Source organism: Phaseolus vulgaris, chromosome 2, assembly GCF_000499845.2.
Source record: "Phaseolus vulgaris cultivar G19833 chromosome 2, P. vulgaris v2.0, whole genome shotgun sequence".
In the NCBI taxonomy this organism is placed as follows: Eukaryota; Viridiplantae; Streptophyta; class Magnoliopsida; order Fabales; family Fabaceae; genus Phaseolus; species Phaseolus vulgaris.
In genome coordinates this window covers 40,742,468-40,764,336 of record NC_023758.2, presented here as the reverse complement: position 1 = coordinate 40,764,336, position 21,869 = coordinate 40,742,468, and the positions used below count along the sequence as shown (strand labels likewise).

Here is a 21,869-nt window from a genome sequence, read left to right as displayed (position 1 = left end):
ATTCAAATATATTTCAATAACAAAGATAAATGTGTAAACATACATTTTAATTTTTAAAATAATTTCTAAATTTCTTTCCAACCTCTAAAATCACATCTCACTCACAAATTCACTCTACCATCCCTAACTCAAAACCTCAACTATCCTCACATATCAATCTCTAATTCTCTCTCTTTCCCTCCCCACAAATCCCCTCACAACACACCTAAATCTCTAAAAGTGATATATTTTTAACTACTGCAGAAATAACATGACATTTATGAAAATGTAATATTGAAAACTCAATACTCTTATTTATTTGGAATTTGTAAAAAAATTCAATAAAAATACTCAATATTATCTCACAAACAATAGTACATCAAATCATTATATGAACATGGACATAATTTGCAAACATATTCATACAATAACTACCATTACAGAAAATTACTTGAAGCTCAAACATTATTTCAAGTTTGAGTACTTAAATATTATTCATAATTCTCATTAAAAAGTATCAATTTATATAATTGTCTAAAGCTAAAAGTAACTTTATTTGGATTCATTTTAAACTTAAAAGGATTTGTAATATCTAATCTACTCACAAAATGACTTAAATATTAATTAATTACAACTTAAAATAAAATAAAATAAAACTCAACCATTCTCAGAAAACAATTTCATGAAAGGTTTTTTTAAAATCTGAATTTAATGTTTGAGAAATTAGGTAATTTGATTTATATTAAAATTTTAAAATGAATTTCAGCCGCGATAAGAAATAAGACATAAATAAGAAAAATGAATAAGTGAAATGAGAAGACGGAAAAGGCACAAGAGGGAAAGTGTTACATGATTTGTAAGACATCTAATAAAATAATAACATTTTAATTTTTGTAGATTATTTATCTTAAATTATTATATTTTATCCTTAAATTATTATGTGTGTGTGTGTGTGTTAGGCGAAAGTAAATAGAAAGAAAGAAGTAAACGGAAAAGGAAGAGTGGTTAGTAAATACTTACAGAGTATACTTACACCACTGAATGACGGGTCACCAGATTCAGATCCACCGTCGCCATCATCATCATCATCATCGTCGTCATCGTCATCCTCACCAATAACCTCTTTTCCTAACCCTACATCCTTCGCTTTCTCAGATTCAGATCCCAAACCCTAAAAATGAAGGACTCCGACTCCACCACCAGTACCAACAGTGGCAGAACCGAACCCATTGCCCAAAACATCATAAAACTCATAAGCAATCTTTGTTTCTCCGTCTTCGTCTTTTCTGTCCTAATCTTCACCGTCATCGCCATAACCTACCAACCCCCAGACCCATGGCTCCAGTCCACCCCAGCCCTAACCAACCTCTTCACCCAATCTCAAAATGCCACCTTCCGAATCGACTCCTCCGTCATCAAAACCGGCGAGGACCTCGCCCCCTCGCCTCAGGACCCTCCCCTACCTCGCCCGCCCTCTGTCGCCGCCGTAACCGAAGCCGTCATCGAGAAAACCGAAGAGCGAATCCTAAATTCCACTGCCAACTCCACAGACCCGCCGCTCCCCTCTGCCGCCGACTGTGACTTAACCCTAAATTGCTCCGATCCTCGCATCCTTATTGCTGTTCAGAGGTTCAACCTCCGCGCTTTCAAGTCCATTGCCTTCTTCGACTATCAGCCGCCGGTGAACGGCTCCTCCACCGGCGAGTGTGATGTCGCGTGGCGCTTCCGGAACAAGCGGGAGCGGTCGTGGCGCAAGTACCGCGATTTTCGCCGCTTCAAGATCAGCGTCGCTGATGATTGCAGGTACAAGGTGGTGCACGCTGGTGGGTGGCACTCCGGCGCCAATGCTCGCCGAAATTTTACGAGAAGCGGCGCCGGCAGGGGCGGTAAGACCATGCCGCCGCGGGTTTCGGCCCGCGATGATGAGATCAATGACACGATTCCGACTTTGGGGTCGGAGAGTAACTTTAGGAGTGGGAAGTATTTGTATTATTCGCGTGGTGGGGATTATTGCAAGGGGATGAATCATTATTTGTGGAGTTTCTTGTGTGGGTTGGGGGAAGCTATGTATTTGAATAGGACTTTTGTTATGGATTTGAGTGTTTGTTTGGCTTCCAGTTATAATCCTAGTAACAAGGATGAGGAAGGGAAGGATTTTAGGTACTATTTCGATTTCGAGCATTTGAAGGAGACAGCTTCCATTGTTGAGGAAGGTGAGTTCTTGAGGGATTGGAAGAAGTGGGATAAAACCCATTTGAAGAAGAAGAAGATTCCTGTTAGGAAGGCTGTCACTCACAAGGTGACTCCTATGCAGCTTAAGAAGGACAAGAGTACGATTATATGGAGGCAGTTCGATGCGCCTGAGCCTGAGAATTATTGGTACAGGGTTTGTGAAGGTGAGGCTGCTAAGTATATTGAGAGGCCATGGCATGCTTTGTGGAAATCGAAGAGGTTGATGAATATTGTAACTGAGATTAGTGGAAGGTTGGACTGGGATTTTGATGCAGTTCATGTGGTTCGGGGAGAGAAAGCTCAGAACAAGGAGCTGTGGCCTCATTTGGATTACGATACGTCGCCGGATGCTCTTCTTGAGAAGCTTAAAGGAATGGTTCAACCTTGGAGACATTTGTATGTTGCCACCAATGAGCCTTATTATAATTACTTCGACAAGTTGAGGTCAAATTACAAGGTCCATTTGCTCGATGATTACAAGGAAATGTGGGGAAACACGAGTGAATGGTATAACGAGACGACTCTTCTCAACAATGGAAAGCCTGTCGAGTTTGATGGGTACATGAGAGTTGCAGTGGATACAGAGGTCTTTTACCGTGGTAAGACACGTGTGGAAACATTCTATAATTTGACTAAAGATTGCAAGGATGGGGTCAATACATGCTGATCAGGTTGGCACGACTGATTTTGATGCTTATGCAGAATACATGGTACACTCGGGCCTTGCTTTGGATTCAGTTTCAGATTCATACCATTGGGTTGAATATGAGCTTCTTGTTGTACTTGCCTGTTCTTTTATTGTATTCATTTATGTTGCTTATCATGATTTTGTATACATACTATAGAGTCCACTGCTTTCCTCTTTCCTTCAATTGGCTCAAGCTGCTAAAATCATTCTTATTCTTTTTCTCTCTCTTCTCATTAGAATGTCGGTTTCCAGAATGACCACAACACTGTATTGAAAATTAAGAAGGGTTCTTTGCTTGCTGAAGCCCTTTAAGATTTTATTGTCTTCGATGTTTGCATTTGAAGTCACAGTGGATACTACAGTATATGCAATCTTCACCTTTAAACACACTGTTGCCCTGACGAAATTCCAACCAAACTAATTTACCTCGTTCCTACAAGCTCTATGCATAGCCCAATTATTTTAACCCAATTTTAACACCATCTATGTATACTTCCTTTCGAATAACCTTTTTGACTGCTAGGAATACCCGTTTACTCCGTGCCATAGCCAATCTAGATTAACAATGGGTTGTATCACTTGTATGAATCTTTCTTGACTTGAATGTGGCATGTCTACATCCCCCTCAAAGGTCTGTTTTATCGAGATTACAGATTACCATGTGCCCTTTCTAAAGTGTGGCATCTCCCTCATGTTTATGCTGAAACATAAATCGTTCAGAATTATTGAGCATGAGTTGCTATAGATCTTGTATGAGGCAAACTTCTTATGGATTTTACATTACACAACCGTCTATAAGAAAATGAAATGGATCAAGATAATACCTTCCTCAACATTTGTTTGAATTCTGCCATGAATTACATTTTAACTACATTGTGAATCGTAATCTGGGTTGTTTATACATGACACAGGTGCAAGTGAGATGATTGATCAAACCAATGTTCTACGACAGGCTTAGACATTACCAATATGTTTGTCTCTGCACATCAGAGTGTGGATCAAATCCCGCACATCTAAGCCATTTTTGTTCCATTTAACATGAAAAAACAATTTCTTAGAGGAGTTGAATGCCAATATAGTTATATTAACACAGAACATGCATATACGAATTGCTTAAAGACTACACAGGCAATCCTCCGTTTATTAGCTAGAATGTTCTTACATGCTTTCGTTAGTTCATCATTAAAAATTAATTTAAACCTGTCAATACAATCCAAGCAGGCATCAATAACAGTAATGTCCGGTTTCAACATTAATATCTATCGTTCAATCTCCGTTAAGCAACCTCATGTAATAATCACTAATAACTAATATAACCTTACTTAATAGTACGAACAACTTCGATAATAATCACTGATATCTTACATAATTAGCCATGTTCGAATTGCTTAAGGCTTAATCCATTTTCGAATTATTTCCTGCGCAAGACAACATTTACTAGAGAAAACTTTCTCACTTAGTGATTTTATTACCGTTTCTCCCTGAACCAACCTTCACCACGCTGATATCCATCAACAACTTTTACAAAGACATGTTTAACATCATTACACATTAACTTCACCACGCTTATAGAGACCACCATCGCACATGAAAACAAAAAAATAAAAAACGACAGAATAGTTGACCTTGAAAATCGATAATTAAATTTGGAAGTGACATTCCCTCTGGTAAAGTCGATAATTAAATTTGGAGATGAAATTTCCTCTAGTAAAGTCACCTACATAAGATTTGCGATGAATGGTTTTGGGATTCTCCGAACCGATTTTCCCAAGTTACCAGCTGAAACTGGGTTATATAAGCAAACAAATCCGTATTGGCCAGAACCGTGAAACCCCACAACCGTAAGTGATACGGCCCGCACAACACACCAACAATACAGTCAGAGTGTAATTTATTAACTCAAACAAATATGGTTCCAGAGAACTATAATCCCACAACATTTGCCCCATCTTGTATCTCATAAATTAAAACAAAAAGCAATCACGGTGCAGCCATAGAAGTTTAGTTTGATGCCTTTTCCTGACGACAAAACTAATCGGGAAACAAACACGAGGCCTCAGAATAATGCCACGATATATGCCAAACTGTAAAATGTTATTCCCATACAGCTGAAAACAACAAAAACATCCACAGTCTAGGCATTAGATATAGCTTAGGTTGATGTTTTGTGCTGATGGCAAAACAAATCAGCACAAGACCGTCCATAAGCACACTAATATTATAAACAAAATTCAAAAGGGGCAAATGATTTCAGTGACAATGACAGGAAAAGGAAACAAGATATATGAAAACAAAATACAAATTCAAAATAGGAGAATGTTTATCATCCTCCACATTATCCTCGAGAGAGTAAGCAAGAGGATGTGAAATAAAAGAGAATGAAATTTGTTTTCGCACATGCTTTGAATTTACAGGCTATAAGGGAGCGTTGCAAATCTTCGAAATGTGCAATATCAGAACTAACATTAAAAGGGGGAACGTGACTAACAATTCAAGAAGAAAAGCAGCACGCAGTTCGGCAAATTTTCGTTAATAAATTTCATTCAACAATTAATACGACTTCCCAAAAAAACAAAATTCTTATCCATTAATAATTTAATTGTACATCATTCTACAATTTTTCAAACAAATAAAAAAGGACCAAAATCCGATATCACAAGTATCAATACAATAACTGAAATACACAACTGACTACTCATCCTCCTGGCTGCGTAATCTGGCAGTTTTGTTTGTTACAACAACATCAAGCTGCGCAGCTCTCTCAACTATTTCCTTCCTCTTTCTTGTCGATACATTGTGTGCGATCTCGGCACAGTAAGTCCTGAAATTAAAAAATAATGTTAAAAAAGATTTATTTGCAAAGGCATCAACTGAAGACATGGAAATTAGTAAACAAACAAGGAACTGTAAAATTCAAAACAAACCTGTTGTGCATCATGAGCAGTTCCAAATCCTTAACGTTGCTAACAACAAATTTTTTGAAGCCGTTAGGAAGATAGTGAAGAGTCCTCTTGTCTGACCCATAACCAATGTTTGGCATTAAAACACATCCTTTGAATTTTCTCCTAACACGGGAATCTATACCCTTTGGTCTACGCCAGCTAGGCTGTTGAAAATATATTATAAACAGAAAATAGTCATTAGAAAATTAAACTAAAATAACCATTAGCAAACATTAAACACCCCATAGGCAAAGGAAACTAACACAATGTAACACTTCTGCAATCTCAGTCGAAAGATGGTGAAATTGTCGATAATAATCACAGACAATCAGCAAATACGGAATTGACATCACTGATTGCAATTCAGACAATTTTCAGATATAAATAACGGAAACTATCAATAACTTCCTGGTTACAAACTATAAAAAGAAAGATTTTGAATGCAAAGGATTTTGAAACATGAATTTACGTATTCAATGTAAACAGGAAAATAGTAACAGAAGGCTTATTAAATAAACCAACAGTGTCGCAAGGCCTGTAAAAATTTATGTATGCCCTGTAAAACGAAATGTCCAGCTACAACTGGCCAAAGGCCAGAACTCTGGACATCAGATACCATGAGCAATGAAAAATGTTCTTAAAAATACGATGAAAGAAAAAAATAAATAATGAACGAGTAAAAATTGAAAAATGTAAGAGATCAGATGGTAGTGCATGTTAGTAATCATCATTTAACAGCAGAATAGATGGATAAACATCATCATATCTCTTTACATCTCACGAGAAAAAATTGAAAACCATTCACGAGGAGAATAATGGTAACGTGATGACATATTTCACATAACAAAAGCAGAAAGGGTTGTTCAACAAGAAAATAGTGGAACGATTTCAATTGAAAACTTAAAAATCAAAGTGAATGAGCAATGAATACATTTAGTAGACAAATTCATGAACGGATCAGACAAGTAATAATTCACCAGTGTGCACCGTAGGAGCACTAAGACTGGGTGTCAACAAGTTGTCATCACATCCCATGTTTAGAAAAGAAAACAAAAGCATGACAATAATGAGACAACAGAGAATCAAACAATTGCTAGATCTAACAATCACACAACACATAACACAATTCTCAAAAATGGGATCAGATAGTCGATCTCTCACCACTCATAAAAATATATAGTAAGACTGGGTGTCAAAAATCATCCTCATATCCCATTGGTCTATAAAATTAAACATCGTAGAGGATAGCAAGTATACAGCAGTAAACAAAGAAAATTCGGCACTGAAATTGATTTGATCGTAGAAAAATAAAATTAACAGTAATAACAACGTAGAAGGATCAGATAAAACGTCGATCACCATCTTACACCTTGTGGTGCAAATTAAGACTGGGGCGACAAATTACTATCATCATTTCCTTTACAAACACCACACCAGTTCAATTCAAATCACGGTGAGATATCAAGAACCATCACTTGTCCAAACAAGACATGTAAACTTGAAGAAACAGAGTATTTAAAAGGAAAAATGAGTACCTTGACGGAAATCTTGCGGTCACATTGAGGCCTCTTGAACCTCTTCACTCTCTTCTTGACGACCTTCTTCGAGAGGAGAGGCACCGCCATTGTCTCAAAACTGGCTTTCTTGCTGAAAAAGGTGGGGATGGCGTTGTATATATAAGCGCTTCAGCGTTTAGGGTTTTGAAGTTACAACAGAATGCCTCTATTCTAGGGTTTTTTGGATTGAGGTAAGTGTGAATTATATTGGGCTAAACAATGGGCCCAACTAACATCATAAGCTTGTTATTTCCACTTCCAGAATTTCTATTATCACCTCCTTCATTTTGAAATTTGACATGCCTGCAAGAGACATCAATTATTGTTACATGGACAATTGTGATTGCTCAGCTATGTAGGAGTCAAATGTTGTTCCCCAGTTTTAGTCACAGATAAGATTATTTTATTTCTTATTAATAATATAATTTATTATTATTTATATTTTTAATGTTATTTAAAATTAGTTATTGTCATTGTAATAAAACAAAAAACAAAAAAAAGAGTATCCAACCGTTATTTGAATTCAAAACCTCTTTCTTAGAAAAACCAAGTCTAGATTACTTAAACCATTAACTTGTATAATTTTAAGTTCCTTATTGTTTTATTCATATTTTTAGTATACGTATAATTTTTAACATTAATTCTACTATTAATATAACTTTACACAATGCTTAGAAAATATTAATATTAAATATTATATTGTCGCTAATATCGACATTAAATATAAGTAAATAAAATATGTTTAAAATTTAAACTGTTTAAAATAAAAATTAATTGTATTTTTAAATTATATATTTAGTTGTTTTTAAATATATATTTATAAATAGAAGTGTTGAAGTGAGTCAATCACGCTTATGTGGATTATTTCATCACGGCTTGGCCTAAAAAAAATAAATCAATTTGCTTCATCTTTTGGTAAGCCAACAAAGTTTTGTAATTTGAATTTATATGATAGATTAAATGAGTTGATTTATTTCAACATATTTTGTTTTTAACTTGTTTCGTATAATTAAAGTGAATTCACTCAACTCATTTCTTTATAACATTAATATTCACCTGCTTTACTAAACATTTATAATTAGAAAGTGATATTATAAAGATGGTACGTAAAGATCAAAACCTAACTTATGTAATTGGACAAACAAATAAATTAAGCATAAAAAATCATTCAAATATTGTTGAACAATACTACAGTCTTAAAAAAATCAAAGTATCAACCTACCAAACTCTGAGACTAATTTATATAGAGATTTGCAAAACGATATATCAATTGATAAGAATCAAAGGAAGGTGCATTACATTTTTAACATTCAAGTCAATAAACAAATATAAAAGCATAATAAAAAAAATAAGTATAAAATTGATTTGAATTGAAGTATTATCTTCTAATAGTAATATTATATAACTTTTATGTGATTTTATTTTTCAGTTAGTAATGTAATAATAAATTGTTATAACAATTGGAAACAAGAAGGATGTGTTAATTTTGATCTCTTAATAATTATGTAAATGATAAATATATATTAAAAATAATGCTTTACATTTTTTAGCTTTATTTTTTTAACAAAACAATTAATGATTTAAACAGATAATAATTAATTATATAATACGCAATAATTCATAAGATTATTATGAGTATATCAAAAGCTTGTAAATGCAACTTTCAAAGGCTTGTAGTTATTTTTAAGCTCCCTCAATAAATTAATGATAGAGTTTTTATTTTTTTACTTTTTTTTATATACATTTTTTTGTCTTGAAGTCCATGTCTATTCAATATATTTTACTAATTTGATGTATATAAAATATTTTGTTTATCTTAATGGAATTAGTAAATTGATATAACTTGTAACAATACATTTCTCTATAATTTTCACTTCAATATTTGAGATTTAGCTTTTGAAAATACATTAACTAAAATTTTTGTAGATATTTTATAACGAAAAACTTATTCATATGATAAAGTTCGAAAACAATATTACATTAAGAATCAATTTGACCATATAAAAAACATTAACATTTTATAACATAATATTTTTATTCATAAATATCAAAATTAAGGATACAAGAGTGTTTTAGCTGAATAAAATTTTCAATTTATATAAAAAAAATGGAGTGTGATAATAAAAACATCATGGGAGTGTGAGAATAACAAATCCCTTAATGAAAAAAGCAAGAACGCATTGGATCCTCACCATTCAAATCAATATTTTGGCTAAATCGCTTATTTCCATAGCCAACTATTATTTTTCTTTTTCATTTCAGTTAAAAAAATTATTTGATTTTTTTTTTATAGATTTTACATAATTTTCAGATTAATTTTTCAGAAGAATATTTTAACAATTTCTGCAAAAATAATCATAAAGAGAAATACTACTTATAAATCACTCTTCGAATACCTTTATCTAAATATATGTTTTTTACTTAATTAAACATCTCAAAGTTTTATCCATTTATTATTTTATTGAAGTTTTAATTAGTATTTCAACCCTAAATTTTGACCTTCATTTAACTAAAATTATATATATGTATATTATTTAAGATTTAAATTAATAGTTTAAACTACGACAAAATATTTTTTAATTATTAAACTTAAAAAAAAAAATTAATTTGAACAGTAAAATATAAGATAAATTAAGAGTAAGAAACAATTAAGTGTGAATATTATATATAACAATGTGTGAAATGCATAATTAAATAAATAAATATAAAAAGGTGTAATTAAAAAAAGGGAAGAGTTTATATCTGACTTAAAAAAATACGTGTAGTAATTTATAGTATAGAAATATTTTTAAGATCTTTATTTACTTTTCATAAAATTCTGTTGTTTTTTTTTATCGCTGATTTAATTTTATTTTGTTAGTTTTTGTTGTTGTTATGTAACACTTTTTATTTCAAAATTATTTGAACCTTTTATTAAATTTATGATGTTCATAATCCTTTTATTAAATTTATGATATTCAATAAAAAAAGTAAGTACAAATATTTTTTATTAAATTTATGATATTCAATAAATAAAAAGTAAGTACAAATATTATTTGATGGATAAAACAAATGGAAAAATAAGAGAGATACTATACAGGGAAAGAAAAAAATATTCTGTCAAAAAAAAGAAAAAAAAAAGAAAAGAAGTGTATTAATTAATAACATGGTCACGGGTTTTGTCCTTAGCTGTTGCAAAACCAATAACATATTTTGGATTCACCTAAAAAAGAACCATATTAATAACTTTCAAAATGTAAAAGATGGAAATTCTGTAATATTTAAACGGGAAAATATGTTTTAAAAATATTTTCCAAATAATTTTTTTATATTTTAATTTTCACTATCATTGTGATAGAATGAGTTAATAATTGATCTTTCTATTTTTTTAAATAATATTTTAATTTATATTTGTATATATTTCACATCTTACACAATGCACACTTGTATTAAAATTTAGAATTATATTTTTTAAAATAACATGATCTCAAATAGCTTATTTTCAGGAGTTATTTTTTCCATCTAGAATATTAAAAAAAGTATCTTAAACAAGAACTTTTAAAATTATGAATATTAAAAATAAAATTATATCATGATTTAAATTATTTACCATAGATAGAAAATATAATTTATAAATTTAAAATGATTTATTTATGATAAAATAAAGATTTATCCTATGCATGCACAAGATAAATATTTTTTTTTCAAGAAAACTAAAAAAATTCAATGCCATTCAAAAGTAAATTCAAAGGAGGTGAATGTAGTTTTTTTTCCTAATTATTTATGCAATAAACTACTTAGCAAACTTTGAAACTTCTAGGATTAAATATCAATTATATTGAACTTCTTTTTTTAGGTATATTTTTTTAAGAAACAGTCTTATTGGATCTAAATGCAACTACTAGATAACATTCTTAATAGAAGTATATGTTATCATAAAAGATTTTATAATTTGTATACAACTTTAGATTTAGATTTATTATTTATTGATATTAAATATCATTAGTATTTGTGTTTTGTATTAATAAATAATAAAAAGGACATTTTGAAAAATTAATAATAATAAAAATGAATTAAATTAAATTAGCTAGTTTTATTAGTAGGTGTTATTATGTTAGAAATGTGATATATTAAGGAGGGAATAATAATTTGATTAAAGGAATGAAAAAGAAGCTTTATGGTGCATGCATTATTTATGAATTTATGAATAAAGAAATAAAAAGGTGCATGTGCAGATACATAAAAAATGTGAAAAAAGGGTAAATGAAGAGAGAAGTAAAGAAGAACATAGGGCAAAATGGAAGGCAATGATGTGGATGTAATGTTGTCTGTTAGTAATAACTCAGTGGGGAGTGAGTGAGCACTGTTACCTCTTCCTTCACCTCTCTCTCCCTTTCTTCTCCAAATCATTCCCATTCCTTCTCCCAACACAAAAATCACTAGTTAGTTGGATACTTCACAGCACCTACACATTGCAACCCAAATCTCCCAATTCAATTTTCTCACTGTTTCAGTTTCTGCTAAGTGCTACTGTGCTCAAAGCTGTTGCCTTTTTTCTGGTCTGTTTTGTTCTGTCCCACCTTTGAACTTGTGAATAGTAGCTACCCAACACCCACTTTACAGGTTCTAACAAAACCAGGTCCATACTCTGCATTTCTCTTGCTTTCTTTGCAAACCCTTTTAGGAGGGTTAGGTTATTTCGTAATAAAAGGGGAATCCCACTTCTCTTTCTTTTCCATTTTTAGAAAATGTTATAAAAAGACAATCTTTATTTTTTGACTGAGCATTGATGTGCACAATGTACCTATTTGGAAAGCTTGCTCTTACTAGATTTGATTTTGTGTAGGTCAGTTTTGTGCTAGAGTGCATGTGGGATTGTACATTGGTTATTGTTGTTTTGTCCAACTTTTGGTCTCTGTATATGTTAATTTCCTGTTTGTGTTTTGTTGGTGATTTTAATTGTTCAAAATGTGATTTCATGTTTTTCTTTGCTGAAGTTTGGTAGCAAGGTTTGCTGGGCAGCAATATTGGGCTGAGCTTCGTGGCTGAGGTTGTGTTGGATGTGATGACGCTTAAAACATGGTTTGCGAGTGTTTTGTTGCTAACTATTGCTATGCTCACCACTACATTAGGTAATTTATACCTGTTCTGTTATTTTGTGTGTGTTTGTTCTGAATATCTCAAATTGACTTTTCTGCTCTCTTTTTGTTCTTATGAGCAGTCTACTTACTGTATTGTCCAGACTGATTTAGCAGTTGCACTGTGTGTCAATTTAATTTTGTATTGGAACTTTTTTTTTTAATATTGTTTCTGGGCACACCATCATGTGATAGGTTTTAATTTTTCAACAGTTTTTTGTTTTACTTATATAAAAGTATATGTAAAACGTTTTTTAAGTCTAAATGAAATGGATGTTAGGGGACAGCTTAGCCAATAGTCATGCATTCCCCTAAATAAAGTGAAACTTATCTTGGCATTGGCTTTGTGACATTGGATTTATATATTCTACTTTGGCCATAGACCAGGATCTATGGCCCAGTTCAATCTTTTAATTGTTTGAAACTTAATTGCTATGTTAGTACTTTTCATTGTCTATCAGATTCTGCACGCAAAGTCATTAGTTCATCAAGCTGACTCCGAGTGGCCTGAGTCTCCTATGCTTGCATTTGCATTTATTATTTATTAACTACAATTGATGAGGTGTTTCCTCTATTGTTGGATTGAGATTGATAGTTACAAGCACGGATTTTTACAGTCAAGAGTCCTGTTTTTCTTACATAAAAGAGTGACCACATGTCTTGTACGTTGTTCAGGTTGTTTATTTTAATAAATGTGTTATAGTTACCCGAAGGGGAAGTGATTAGGGATGTGGATGTACGGCTTTGATTGTCTATTATATTTTTCAGTTGAAGCTAGATCTAATTGTTTAACTTGCAGGTGCATTGGTGGGGGTAAACATTGGCACTGATGTTTCTGATATGCCATCTGCTTCAAATATAGTTGACATTCTACAAGCTAATCAAATTACCCATGTGCGTTTGTATGATGCTAATGTGCACTTACTACAAGCACTTTCTAACACTAGTATTGAAGTAATTGTTGGTGTCACTAATGAGGAGGTACTGAAGATTGGAGAATCTCCATCAGCAGCTGCAGCCTGGATTAATAAAAATGTTGTTGCTTATGTCCCTTCCACCAATATTACAGCAATAGCAGTTGGGAGTGAGGTTCTTTCCACAATCCCAAATGTCGCCCCTGTTCTGGTTCCTGCCATGAATTCTCTTCACAAAGCCCTGGTTGCTGCAAACCTTAACTTCCAGGTCAAAGTTTCAACTCCTCAATCTATGGATATTATCCCTAAGCCTTTTCCTCCTTCTGCTGCCAGCTTTAACTCTTCATGGAACAGTACTATGTATCAACTCCTTCAGTTTTTGAAGAATACCAATTCCTCCTACATGTTAAATGCCTACCCTTATTATGGATACACTAAAGGAGATGGTATTTTCCCTATCGAATATGCTCTTTTCCGACCTCTCCCTTCGGTGAAGCAAATTGTTGACCCAAACACTCTGTTTCATTATAACAGTATGTTTGATGCTATGGTGGATGCTACCTACTACTCTATAGAAGCCTTAAATTTCAATAATATACCCATTATAGTCACAGAGACTGGCTGGCCATCATTTGGTGGGGCCAATGAACCAGATGCTACTGAAGAAAATGCTGAACTCTACATTAATAACATGATTCAGCGGGTCATGAATGATTCAGGTCCTCCTAGTCAGCCAAACATAGCCATCAATACATATATATATGAATTGTTTAATGAGGACAAGAGGAATGGGCCTGTATCCGAAAAAAATTGGGGCATCTTTTATACCAATGGGAGTACCGTTTTTCCTTTGAGTTTTGGTGCTTCTGACCAGATTACTGGAAATTCTTCAGGAGTTTTTTGTGTGGCTAAAGACGGAGCAGACACTGATAAGCTGCAAGCTGGCCTGAGCTGGGCATGTGGACAAGGAGGAGCAAATTGTGCTGCAATTCAACAGGGCCAGCCATGCTATCTCCCCAATAATGTGAAAAGTCATGCCTCTTATGCTTATAATGATTATTATCAGAAAAAGCATAATGGTGGTGGAACTTGCGACTTTGATGGTACCGCTACAATTACTTCTAAGGATCCTAGTAAGTTTATATGGTTTCTTATTTCTATTTTAACTCATTCTGGTATTTTTCTCTTGTGATACTTCAACTTATTTCTTTGGATCTCATATAGCCATTTTTTCCCAAATTGCGCACTAACAGTTGTAGGAAATTTGAGAACATCATTGGTCATTGTATCATATGTATTTGAATGACAAATGGACCAAGAAAGCAATTATATTATAACTATTCAATTTATAGGCATATATACCAACATGCTTTCCAAATTACACCACCACACATCTATGGCTTAGCTTAAGGTTGAAGTTGAATAAATACTTCTAATTCCCCCTGCAAAACATAGTGGGATAGTAAAACTTTGTTTGGTGACCTTGTCTCTATTTTTCATATTATTATTATTATTACTACTATTAAATTTAGCAAGATAAAAAGTTAGTCTTTGAATCATTGTAAGAGCAATGTAAAGTTTTAGGTTTGTACAGTTCAAATTGAATTTAATTACCATCATTGGCATCACCTCAAAAGCATAGAGCCACTACTCTGTAGAATATTCAAATAAATTATGTATCCCTTACTTCTTTGATCGTAGTGTAATACAGCATCATCTCTTGGCTCCAGTCTCATTGCTTGATAATAGTAGTTACTGAATTAGAGTGACAATGTCAGTAAGTTGCACTTCAGTTGTCTATTATCTTGTTATGTAGAAATGCCTCAGCCTAGGTAATTGGGTCTGTAGCAGTATTACTATTGACTGGGTGCGTATCTTTGCCTTTATGCTGATTCTATTCCTAGTTTCTGGTAAAGATGTCATAGTGGCTGGTCTCTTTTCTGTAAGGCTCAATGTCCAGACCACTCACCTCTTTGATGTTTGATAGAGTTTCAGAAGTTTGTTCTTTTGGTTTGGCAATATGATAGCAGTATTTATGATCCTCAGGGCCCAGATATAAAACCTGTTGAAGCTTCATGAGCTCTACCTAATAGGCTACTATAAATATCTCATTGTAACCTGAAAAGCTAAAACCAATAATTGCATAATTGAGAAACTACTGGTGTGGACTTTTTCAAACATGCATCTTATAAATATGGGTGCCACTGAAACATTTCCTTGTGAGTATTGTCATATCTTTGTGTTGAGGAATTGTAGGAAGTTACTTAACCAATTGATTCTGTGGACTTTGTTTCAGGTTCCTCGTCTTGTATATTTACTGGAAGGTATAGAATCTTAATCTTTATACATCCTTGATACATTAGATTATTAGACTTAAGGTCTGTTGGTGATTTTTTTTTTTCTGTAAACACTTCTAATAGAGAAAAAGAAGATTTTTTTTATAAACTAAAATTAGTTTATCTACGAATTACAAATCAGATTTTGGATAAGCTTTAAGAAATAAGGTACACAAATTAACTCATGTATAAATGAATTTTATTTTTCCTTTTTTTGTCTCCTAGAACTATTTATGGAAAAAAAAGAGTTCCAAATAGACCCAAGAATTAATTGGTACGTTTTAAATTTCTTATATGTTCATGGATTTTTTTTCATCAGTTCAAACTCGAGTGGTGGATTGAGTATACCTCCAACGGCACTTGGACCATCAAGCCCCTTTAGTGGAAGTACGAACCTGCAAGTGTGTAGCCTTAAGTATTTGATATCTGCAATTGCTGTATTTTTGGCTCTATAAATGCTCATTTAATGATTCGTCCAATGTGGTCATCATCGATTTTTGTTTTTTCTAACTTTTCTTTTGTCCATGTTATTCTTCATGTGTCCCATCTAGTGCATTTGGGATCATTGTAATTCATCACTCTTAAGATAGGTAGTTATTTAATCCAGTGCTTTAGCCAGAAGAAACGAACCGAATACCCTTAGAAATTATGCACTTCTCGTGATCATAAAAATTTAAAGTAGCATTTTTTCCATCCATCCATTGGTTTCTTAGGCTTAATGTTAATGAAGAAATACGCATGCAATTTTTTTGAACTATTATGAAAAGGTGAGTTCGCTGAATTACTAACAACAATGAGCATGACACCAGTGAATTATTTAGTCACTTTCATGGAACTGCCAAGAGTTTGTAAGAACGAGCTACGGGCAAGAATAATATTAATGTTAATGTTTCAATTAAATTTGGGTTAGGTCAAGATTTTTTCTGTATTAGTGTTTCTTCTGATTCACGGGGGCATATGATGATACAAAGAATCAAATGAATACAAATACATATATATTTCACTCGAGTTAGCATGTACACTTCAATTAATGATATCTTTTGTCTAATATTATCCATCTTTCTCAAAGGAGCAACTTTGGGCTAGTTCATAAGTTACCCACTTCCTCTATAGATTATTTCAATACTAAAACACATTTGTGACTAAGTTCAACATGTAATTTGTGGCAAACACATCACATGACCTTCGCTACTCATGTTAACATTAGGAAAGAAAAAGAGATTCACTAAAGAAATTCATGAAAATATTCAACAAGGTAGCGATGAACATAAGAAATCTAAACTTCGCGGTGATGTTACACCACATGGTCATGATACTCAAACTATATCCATTCTTTGAGGTTATCAAGTTCATGTAATTTGAAGAGTTGAAAGACTTTCACAACTAAGTACCAATTGAGACAAACTCACAAAAGATCAAACTTTAATCAAAGTCCCAAGAACAACATTGTCTATACTTTACCCATTATACTTCATTGAACACCAATAAGTCAAGAATCCAATTGGATTACACCCCTATAATATATCTTCACTTAAGGACATGTCACAACAACAAGGAAGAAAAAACATTCAATAAGAAGACATCTTGATTCATACTAGTAAGGAACAAATCCTTTAAACATGGATTTTCAACATCACTCGTGAGATGAATTACCCATACACGAGCCAAATACATGATGAAAAAGCTACATAGGAGGATATGAAGACTACACTTAGGGATAAAAAACGACGGTGACACGAGTTTTATGCTCTGATTGTTATTGACCAACTTTGAAAAAGGAGAGATTGTGTTGAATATACCAAGAAACATCTAAGGTGTAAACAACATGAAAATCTAATACACATTTGCATTGAAAATGTTTCATCAAATCACCTCACCTTGAACTTTCACCACTTGGAAGATAAATATTAACAAACATTTTCTACCATTTACGAGATAATGCAAATTTCTCGTTAAAATGGATCAAAACCAAACCTTCAATAAAGATAATAGTCTAACAAAGACATAAATTAATGTAGAAAAATAAAATATGTCAATATGTAGTTCTCTAATTATTACCATTGACATTCATTGACAAAGGTTTCACATAATTTTACCAAGAATTTGACATGCAACATTGGACTATCTTGGTGGAATACTCCTAAAACAATTGGGCAAAGAGAAACTACGATTGTTTGAATTCCATAAAAAGATTGAGAGCAACAACAAAAAAAATGAAAAAAATGAGTTGAATAGTTGTTAAAAACATTGTAGCATAGAAATATACTCTAAAATCATCACATAAAAGATTTTATAAACCTCACCTATGAAATTGGATGTCCTGGTCCTGATTAAGAGTAGTGAACCATCACTTTATTGATAAACATTTAAGGTTGAACTAAATCTTGTTGAAGAACTACTATACAAGACAAAAATCTTAAGAAGAGACATGCAAAATAAAAACAATTCATAGATAAAAGAACAAAATATTAAAGAACCAATATCAAGTAAAATCTTGTTCAATTAAAAGAAACTATATTAAATTGCATAAACATAAATTAGATACATTAGAATACTGGTCTAATAAAACAATGCAAATTTTTAGAACCCATGTATCTTAAATTTTATTTTAATTACTTTTATATTTTTTAATATTTTTTTTTTCTACTACTGATTTTTTTTCTTTATATAGAACATAATCAAGACTCGTTAATTTTAGAAAAAATAAAAACATATTTAAATCAAATAAATATTTATCTTGATAAATAAATCAGTATACTAATATATTAAATAATAAGAACGAATGTTTAAAATACTCATGTCGAGATGAAAAAACTTGTACCAAAAATAAAGTGAGTTTTGTTTCTCATAAGAGAAGGGATGATATTCAAGTTTAAAAATTGCAGTAAAGTGAAAAGAGTAATTTTGTTTAAGCATTTTATTATGATATTTTTGAATAAACGAGTCTCACAAGAAAAGTGCAGCAACATAACATGTTACCAAATTAGGAGCTTCCTCTGCAGAAGAACAAATCCAACAATAAAAATTGTGATCGATCGAATCGGAGCATGGAGAGAGATTCCGGTTCAGGCACTAACGGAAAAGGATACGCGTGGGCAGTTTCTGCTGGATTCAACGCCGCTCTTGCAGCCATTTCCGTAAAGCTTCCTCTTCACCAGGTTAGGTTAGGTTACACTTTTGTATTTCATATTATTATCACTTCTCTTTCCTTCGAGCTTTGTTACTCATTGCGAACGGAACAGTTTCTCAGATACGGGATGGTGTTATTGTTCAATGTAACGATGTGGGCTTCTTATGTCAATAGCCTTAAAGCTCTCTCCTCTCTTCAAGCAACTGTCACCAATTTCGCTACCAATTTCATCTCTTCCGGTTTAGCAGGTTTCCTCTTCTTTAGGGAATCACTCTCTTTCCAGGTACCCTTTCTCTTGTCAATACTGTAATTGCAATTTATACACAATCCTTTCTGTGTCCATGTTTGAAATAATTTCTCAAGAACACTTATAATAAAGAAAAATTAGAAGAAAAAGTGAAAATAACCTTTCATAAGTTCAAATTAGCTCATATATAAGTTAATTAGAAGAAATTTTTTTATATAATTAAAAATTTTATTTTTTTGACCTGTGCATAAACTAATTTTAATTTATAGAAAAGTTAATTACTTCTTTTCTTGTTCATATTTGTCACAATGTTATCACTTTGGCTTCCAATTAAAACACCTTATGAAGTTTGGTTAATTTTGAAGGTTTTAACTTGGCTGTTGAAGTTAGAAGGTCTACTCCATTTGCATCTAACGTGGTCATTTTAAACTATCTCCGAACCATTTTGTTATTAGTCAGACTTTAGACCTTCCATGGTTCTAAATTGCAGGTGTGGATACTGCGGCAATTTTTTATAGTTATTATAATTATTAGTATAGCTTTTATTTATAAAACTGCATAGAATTTTATTCATTTTAAGACATTTCATCATTTTAAACCATTAAATACCCTCCCACTCCCACATTTCGGAAACATTCCACACTACAACACTTGGAGTAAAAGATTGAAGTTTGAATATTTTTTCGACAAAGTAACACACAATGGTGTTGAAACTCTGTTGTGACTTGCCGCTCCATTTCATGTGATTTAGAATCACACTCTAATTGTGGGTAGCTTCGCAACAGCAATATTCAGGGAGAAACAAGTGCTTTGGTCTGCCTTTAAAATCCATGGAACCTTCACATACACCATTTTTGAACTATTCTCTCTGGTTGGAACTTGGAAGCCAAACCTTCTTCCATCAACCCCTACTTGGGACTTGGAATTGTTTTTGGATTAAGAATTAATCAGGTTAACCTTCTAGATGCTTCAGAGTTATTGTGGCTGTGGGCTAGAGTCAGTTTGGTTCCCCGTTAAATTGAGCTGAACTATTCCGGGATGATCTAGAGTTTTTGATGCACTTCTACACATCAAGTCTATCTTTCTTTGGGTTTTAGTGTGTTTTGGATTCACATGAGATCATCTAAGATCACGTTGAAATACCATTTAATGTAATTTTAGGTAAATATTCACATGTTTGGCTCATGTCGATGAATTGATTTTGTTGTCCAGATTGATTGAGTTAATTTTTTTTAAAATAGCTTATATGTTGCAATAAAACAGTTATGGAGTTTTTCTACTAACTTGATTTTAGAATAAAAATATCCAAACATAAATCTCTTCTCTTTAAAATCAATTTTACAAAAGCTCCCCAAGACACACTTAATTTTCAAGGGGCACCAAACAGATGACCCTTAAATGTTGTCCTGCTCCTTCTTTTGTTGTGCTAACAGGGTATAGGGATGATACTTGGCTTTTCTTCTTTGTTACTGATGCTGACAGTGCTAAATAACTAAACCGCCAAAAAACTTATTCATTTGTGCATTTTCTGATGCAAAAACTGTTCCACAGTGGTTTGCAGGTGCCATACTTATAATAATTGGTGTAGTAATACTTAGCAACTCAAGTATTGAGGAGAAGGTTAGCACAGATTAGGTGTTAGAGTTCAGCATGATACCTTTTTAGGCTTGCTTGTTGAAGACGGAGGCTAGCATCTGCAGCTGCATGGAAGCGCATTTTGGACTAGAACTTGGAAATATCAGGAGTAGCAAAGTTAGATAGTTTCGAGGGCAGTTCACTTCACATGAAACAAACACAGAAAAAACACTTCTTGCCTTCGCTGGTTTAATAACTCTTGTTATATGTCATTCAGGTTCAGGCAGTTATTTGCCGCAAGCAACTTTTTGTTCCACTATTCTATGGCTCCTTTTTTAAATTTAGATTTGTATTATGATCTCAAGGTTCTATCTGCTACATTTATGAATGTTCAAAATTCATCTGCAACTACAAGTTTTCTTGCTGATCGAACTAGCTCTCCATTTCTTCTATGAATTCATTCATTACAGCATCAATGTAAAAATGATATTACATTTGAGTACTGCTGCCCATCCAATAACACAGCATGACATGCGATGCACCAGCTAGTGATGTTTAAAAACAAAAGGAAAACAGCAGTGGGGGAGTTGTGTTTTATTCATATATAATCTATGGATAATCTATAAAGAAGATTTATTTTTTAAGCGTTTTTTAGTTTATACTATTGTGAATACAATTCATTTTATTGATTTTATTATTTATAAAAAACTACTAATGATACATAAAAATTATCCTCAAGTGGCATGAAATTATAATATCATAAAAGTTAACAAAAGTATGTATATTTTTATAATTATTCTTTCTATACCACTGTTTTTATAACTTTAATAATAATATTTCATTTTAATAAATTTTATAATATTTAATATTTAGTTATCATAAAAAGGTGGATACACATGTACATAATAGATGCTTGTGTTTCCATTAGCACAAGGATAAAGTAAATTTTATTGACATTTTTTAAGATTTTGTCAAATTTATTGTGATAACTTTTTTTCTTGGTTTTTCTTTTGAAAAATGTAATATTGTGTACATGCAAAGAAATTGTTACAAATATTAAAAACAAGGTGATTATCAACAAAATGATTATCGGAAAGAAACCTAATTAAATACAGGCTAAAAAAATATGTTCAATGTTTAACCTATGATAGCT

The 21,869-nt window shown here is 32.4% G+C and overlaps 4 protein-coding genes and 4 non-coding genes across 11 annotated transcripts; 3 read left to right on the top strand and 5 right to left on the bottom strand.

Annotated features, from left to right (window-relative positions):
- The first annotated feature begins 937 nt into the window (after positions 1 to 937).
- Positions 938 to 3,083, top strand: LOC137812114 (uncharacterized). The gene has a single exon (XM_068614010.1). The coding sequence runs from the start codon at positions 1,157 to 1,159 to the stop codon at positions 2,876 to 2,878; it is 1,722 nt and encodes a 573-aa protein (XP_068470111.1). The 5' UTR covers positions 938 to 1,156; the 3' UTR covers positions 2,879 to 3,083.
- Positions 3,084 to 5,459: 2,376 nt separating this feature from the next.
- LOC137812115 (large ribosomal subunit protein eL32z-like) lies at positions 5,460 to 7,570 on the bottom strand. Its single transcript, XM_068614011.1, has 3 exons — positions 7,377 to 7,570; positions 5,824 to 6,005; positions 5,460 to 5,720 (listed from the first exon to the last, which is right to left on the bottom strand). Exons 1-3 carry the CDS (start codon positions 7,464 to 7,466, stop codon positions 5,591 to 5,593), a joined length of 402 nt encoding a protein of 133 aa, XP_068470112.1. The 5' UTR covers positions 7,467 to 7,570; the 3' UTR covers positions 5,460 to 5,590.
- Positions 6,120 to 6,202, bottom strand: LOC137813091 (small nucleolar RNA Z196/R39/R59 family). Its single transcript, XR_011081332.1, has one exon. It is a non-coding gene; the product is annotated as a small nucleolar RNA Z196/R39/R59 family (small nucleolar RNA).
- On the bottom strand, positions 6,536 to 6,612 carry LOC137813089 (small nucleolar RNA Z195/SNORD33/SNORD32 family). Its single transcript, XR_011081330.1, has one exon. It is a non-coding gene; the product is annotated as a small nucleolar RNA Z195/SNORD33/SNORD32 family (small nucleolar RNA).
- On the bottom strand, positions 6,796 to 6,873 carry LOC137813143 (small nucleolar RNA U31b). The gene has a single exon (XR_011081377.1). It is a non-coding gene; the product is annotated as a small nucleolar RNA U31b (small nucleolar RNA).
- LOC137813142 (small nucleolar RNA U31b) lies at positions 7,178 to 7,259 on the bottom strand. Its single transcript, XR_011081376.1, has one exon. It is a non-coding gene; the product is annotated as a small nucleolar RNA U31b (small nucleolar RNA).
- Positions 7,571 to 11,624: 4,054 nt separating the features above from the next.
- LOC137812109 (glucan endo-1,3-beta-glucosidase 4) lies at positions 11,625 to 16,461 on the top strand. Of its 3 annotated transcripts, none has more exons than XM_068614003.1 (5): positions 11,625 to 12,015; positions 12,374 to 12,508; positions 13,314 to 14,561; positions 15,725 to 15,752; positions 16,084 to 16,461. In XM_068614003.1, the coding sequence occupies exons 2-5, from the start codon at positions 12,442 to 12,444 to the stop codon at positions 16,217 to 16,219; spliced, it is 1,479 nt and encodes a 492-aa protein (XP_068470104.1). In that variant the 5' UTR covers positions 11,625 to 12,015; positions 12,374 to 12,441; the 3' UTR covers positions 16,220 to 16,461. The 3 variants fall into 3 exon arrangements, with proteins under 3 accessions (XP_068470104.1, XP_068470105.1, XP_068470106.1); XM_068614004.1 differs by having other exon boundaries at positions 11,654 to 11,999; XM_068614005.1 differs by lacking the exon at positions 11,625 to 12,015 and adding an exon at positions 12,182 to 12,222.
- A 2,152-nt stretch (positions 16,462 to 18,613) lies between these two features.
- Positions 18,614 to 21,148, top strand: LOC137812112 (uncharacterized). Of its 2 annotated transcripts, none has more exons than XM_068614007.1 (3): positions 18,614 to 18,922; positions 19,007 to 19,177; positions 20,693 to 21,148. In XM_068614007.1, exons 1-3 carry the CDS (start codon positions 18,812 to 18,814, stop codon positions 20,774 to 20,776), a joined length of 366 nt encoding a protein of 121 aa, XP_068470108.1. In that variant the 5' UTR covers positions 18,614 to 18,811; the 3' UTR covers positions 20,777 to 21,148. The 2 variants fall into 2 exon arrangements, with proteins under 2 accessions (XP_068470108.1, XP_068470109.1); XM_068614008.1 differs by having other exon boundaries at positions 18,692 to 18,927; positions 19,015 to 19,177.
- The last annotated feature ends 721 nt before the right edge of the window (positions 21,149 to 21,869 follow it).

What these genes read in the sequence shown, in the direction of transcription:
- LOC137812114 (XM_068614010.1), top strand. Translation starts at nt 1,157, where the DNA reads ATGAAGGACTCCGACTCCACCACCAGTACCAACAGTGGCAGAACCGAA.
- LOC137812109 (XM_068614003.1), top strand. Translation starts at nt 12,442, where the DNA reads ATGACGCTTAAAACATGGTTTGCGAGTGTTTTGTTGCTAACTATTGCT. An exon ending in AATTACTTCTAAGGATCCTA is followed by an intron (nt 14,562 to 15,724) that starts GTAAGTTTATAT and finishes ACTTTGTTTCAG; the next exon opens with GTTCCTCGTCTTGTATATTT. An exon ending in TCTTGTATATTTACTGGAAG is followed by an intron (nt 15,753 to 16,083) that starts GTATAGAATCTT and finishes TTTTTTCATCAG; the next exon opens with TTCAAACTCGAGTGGTGGAT.
- LOC137812112 (XM_068614007.1), top strand. Translation starts at nt 18,812, where the DNA reads ATGGAGAGAGATTCCGGTTCAGGCACTAACGGAAAAGGATACGCGTGG. An exon ending in TAAAGCTTCCTCTTCACCAG is followed by an intron (nt 18,923 to 19,006) that starts GTTAGGTTAGGT and finishes CGAACGGAACAG; the next exon opens with TTTCTCAGATACGGGATGGT. An exon ending in GGGAATCACTCTCTTTCCAG is followed by an intron (nt 19,178 to 20,692) that starts GTACCCTTTCTC and finishes ACTGTTCCACAG; the next exon opens with TGGTTTGCAGGTGCCATACT.
- LOC137812115 (XM_068614011.1), bottom strand. Translation starts at nt 7,466, where the DNA reads ATGGCGGTGCCTCTCCTCTCGAAGAAGGTCGTCAAGAAGAGAGTGAAG. An exon ending in ACCGCAAGATTTCCGTCAAG is followed by an intron (nt 6,006 to 7,376) that starts GTACTCATTTTT and finishes TATTTTCAACAG; the next exon opens with CCTAGCTGGCGTAGACCAAA. An exon ending in CTGCTCATGATGCACAACAG is followed by an intron (nt 5,721 to 5,823) that starts GTTTGTTTTGAA and finishes TTTTAATTTCAG; the next exon opens with GACTTACTGTGCCGAGATCG.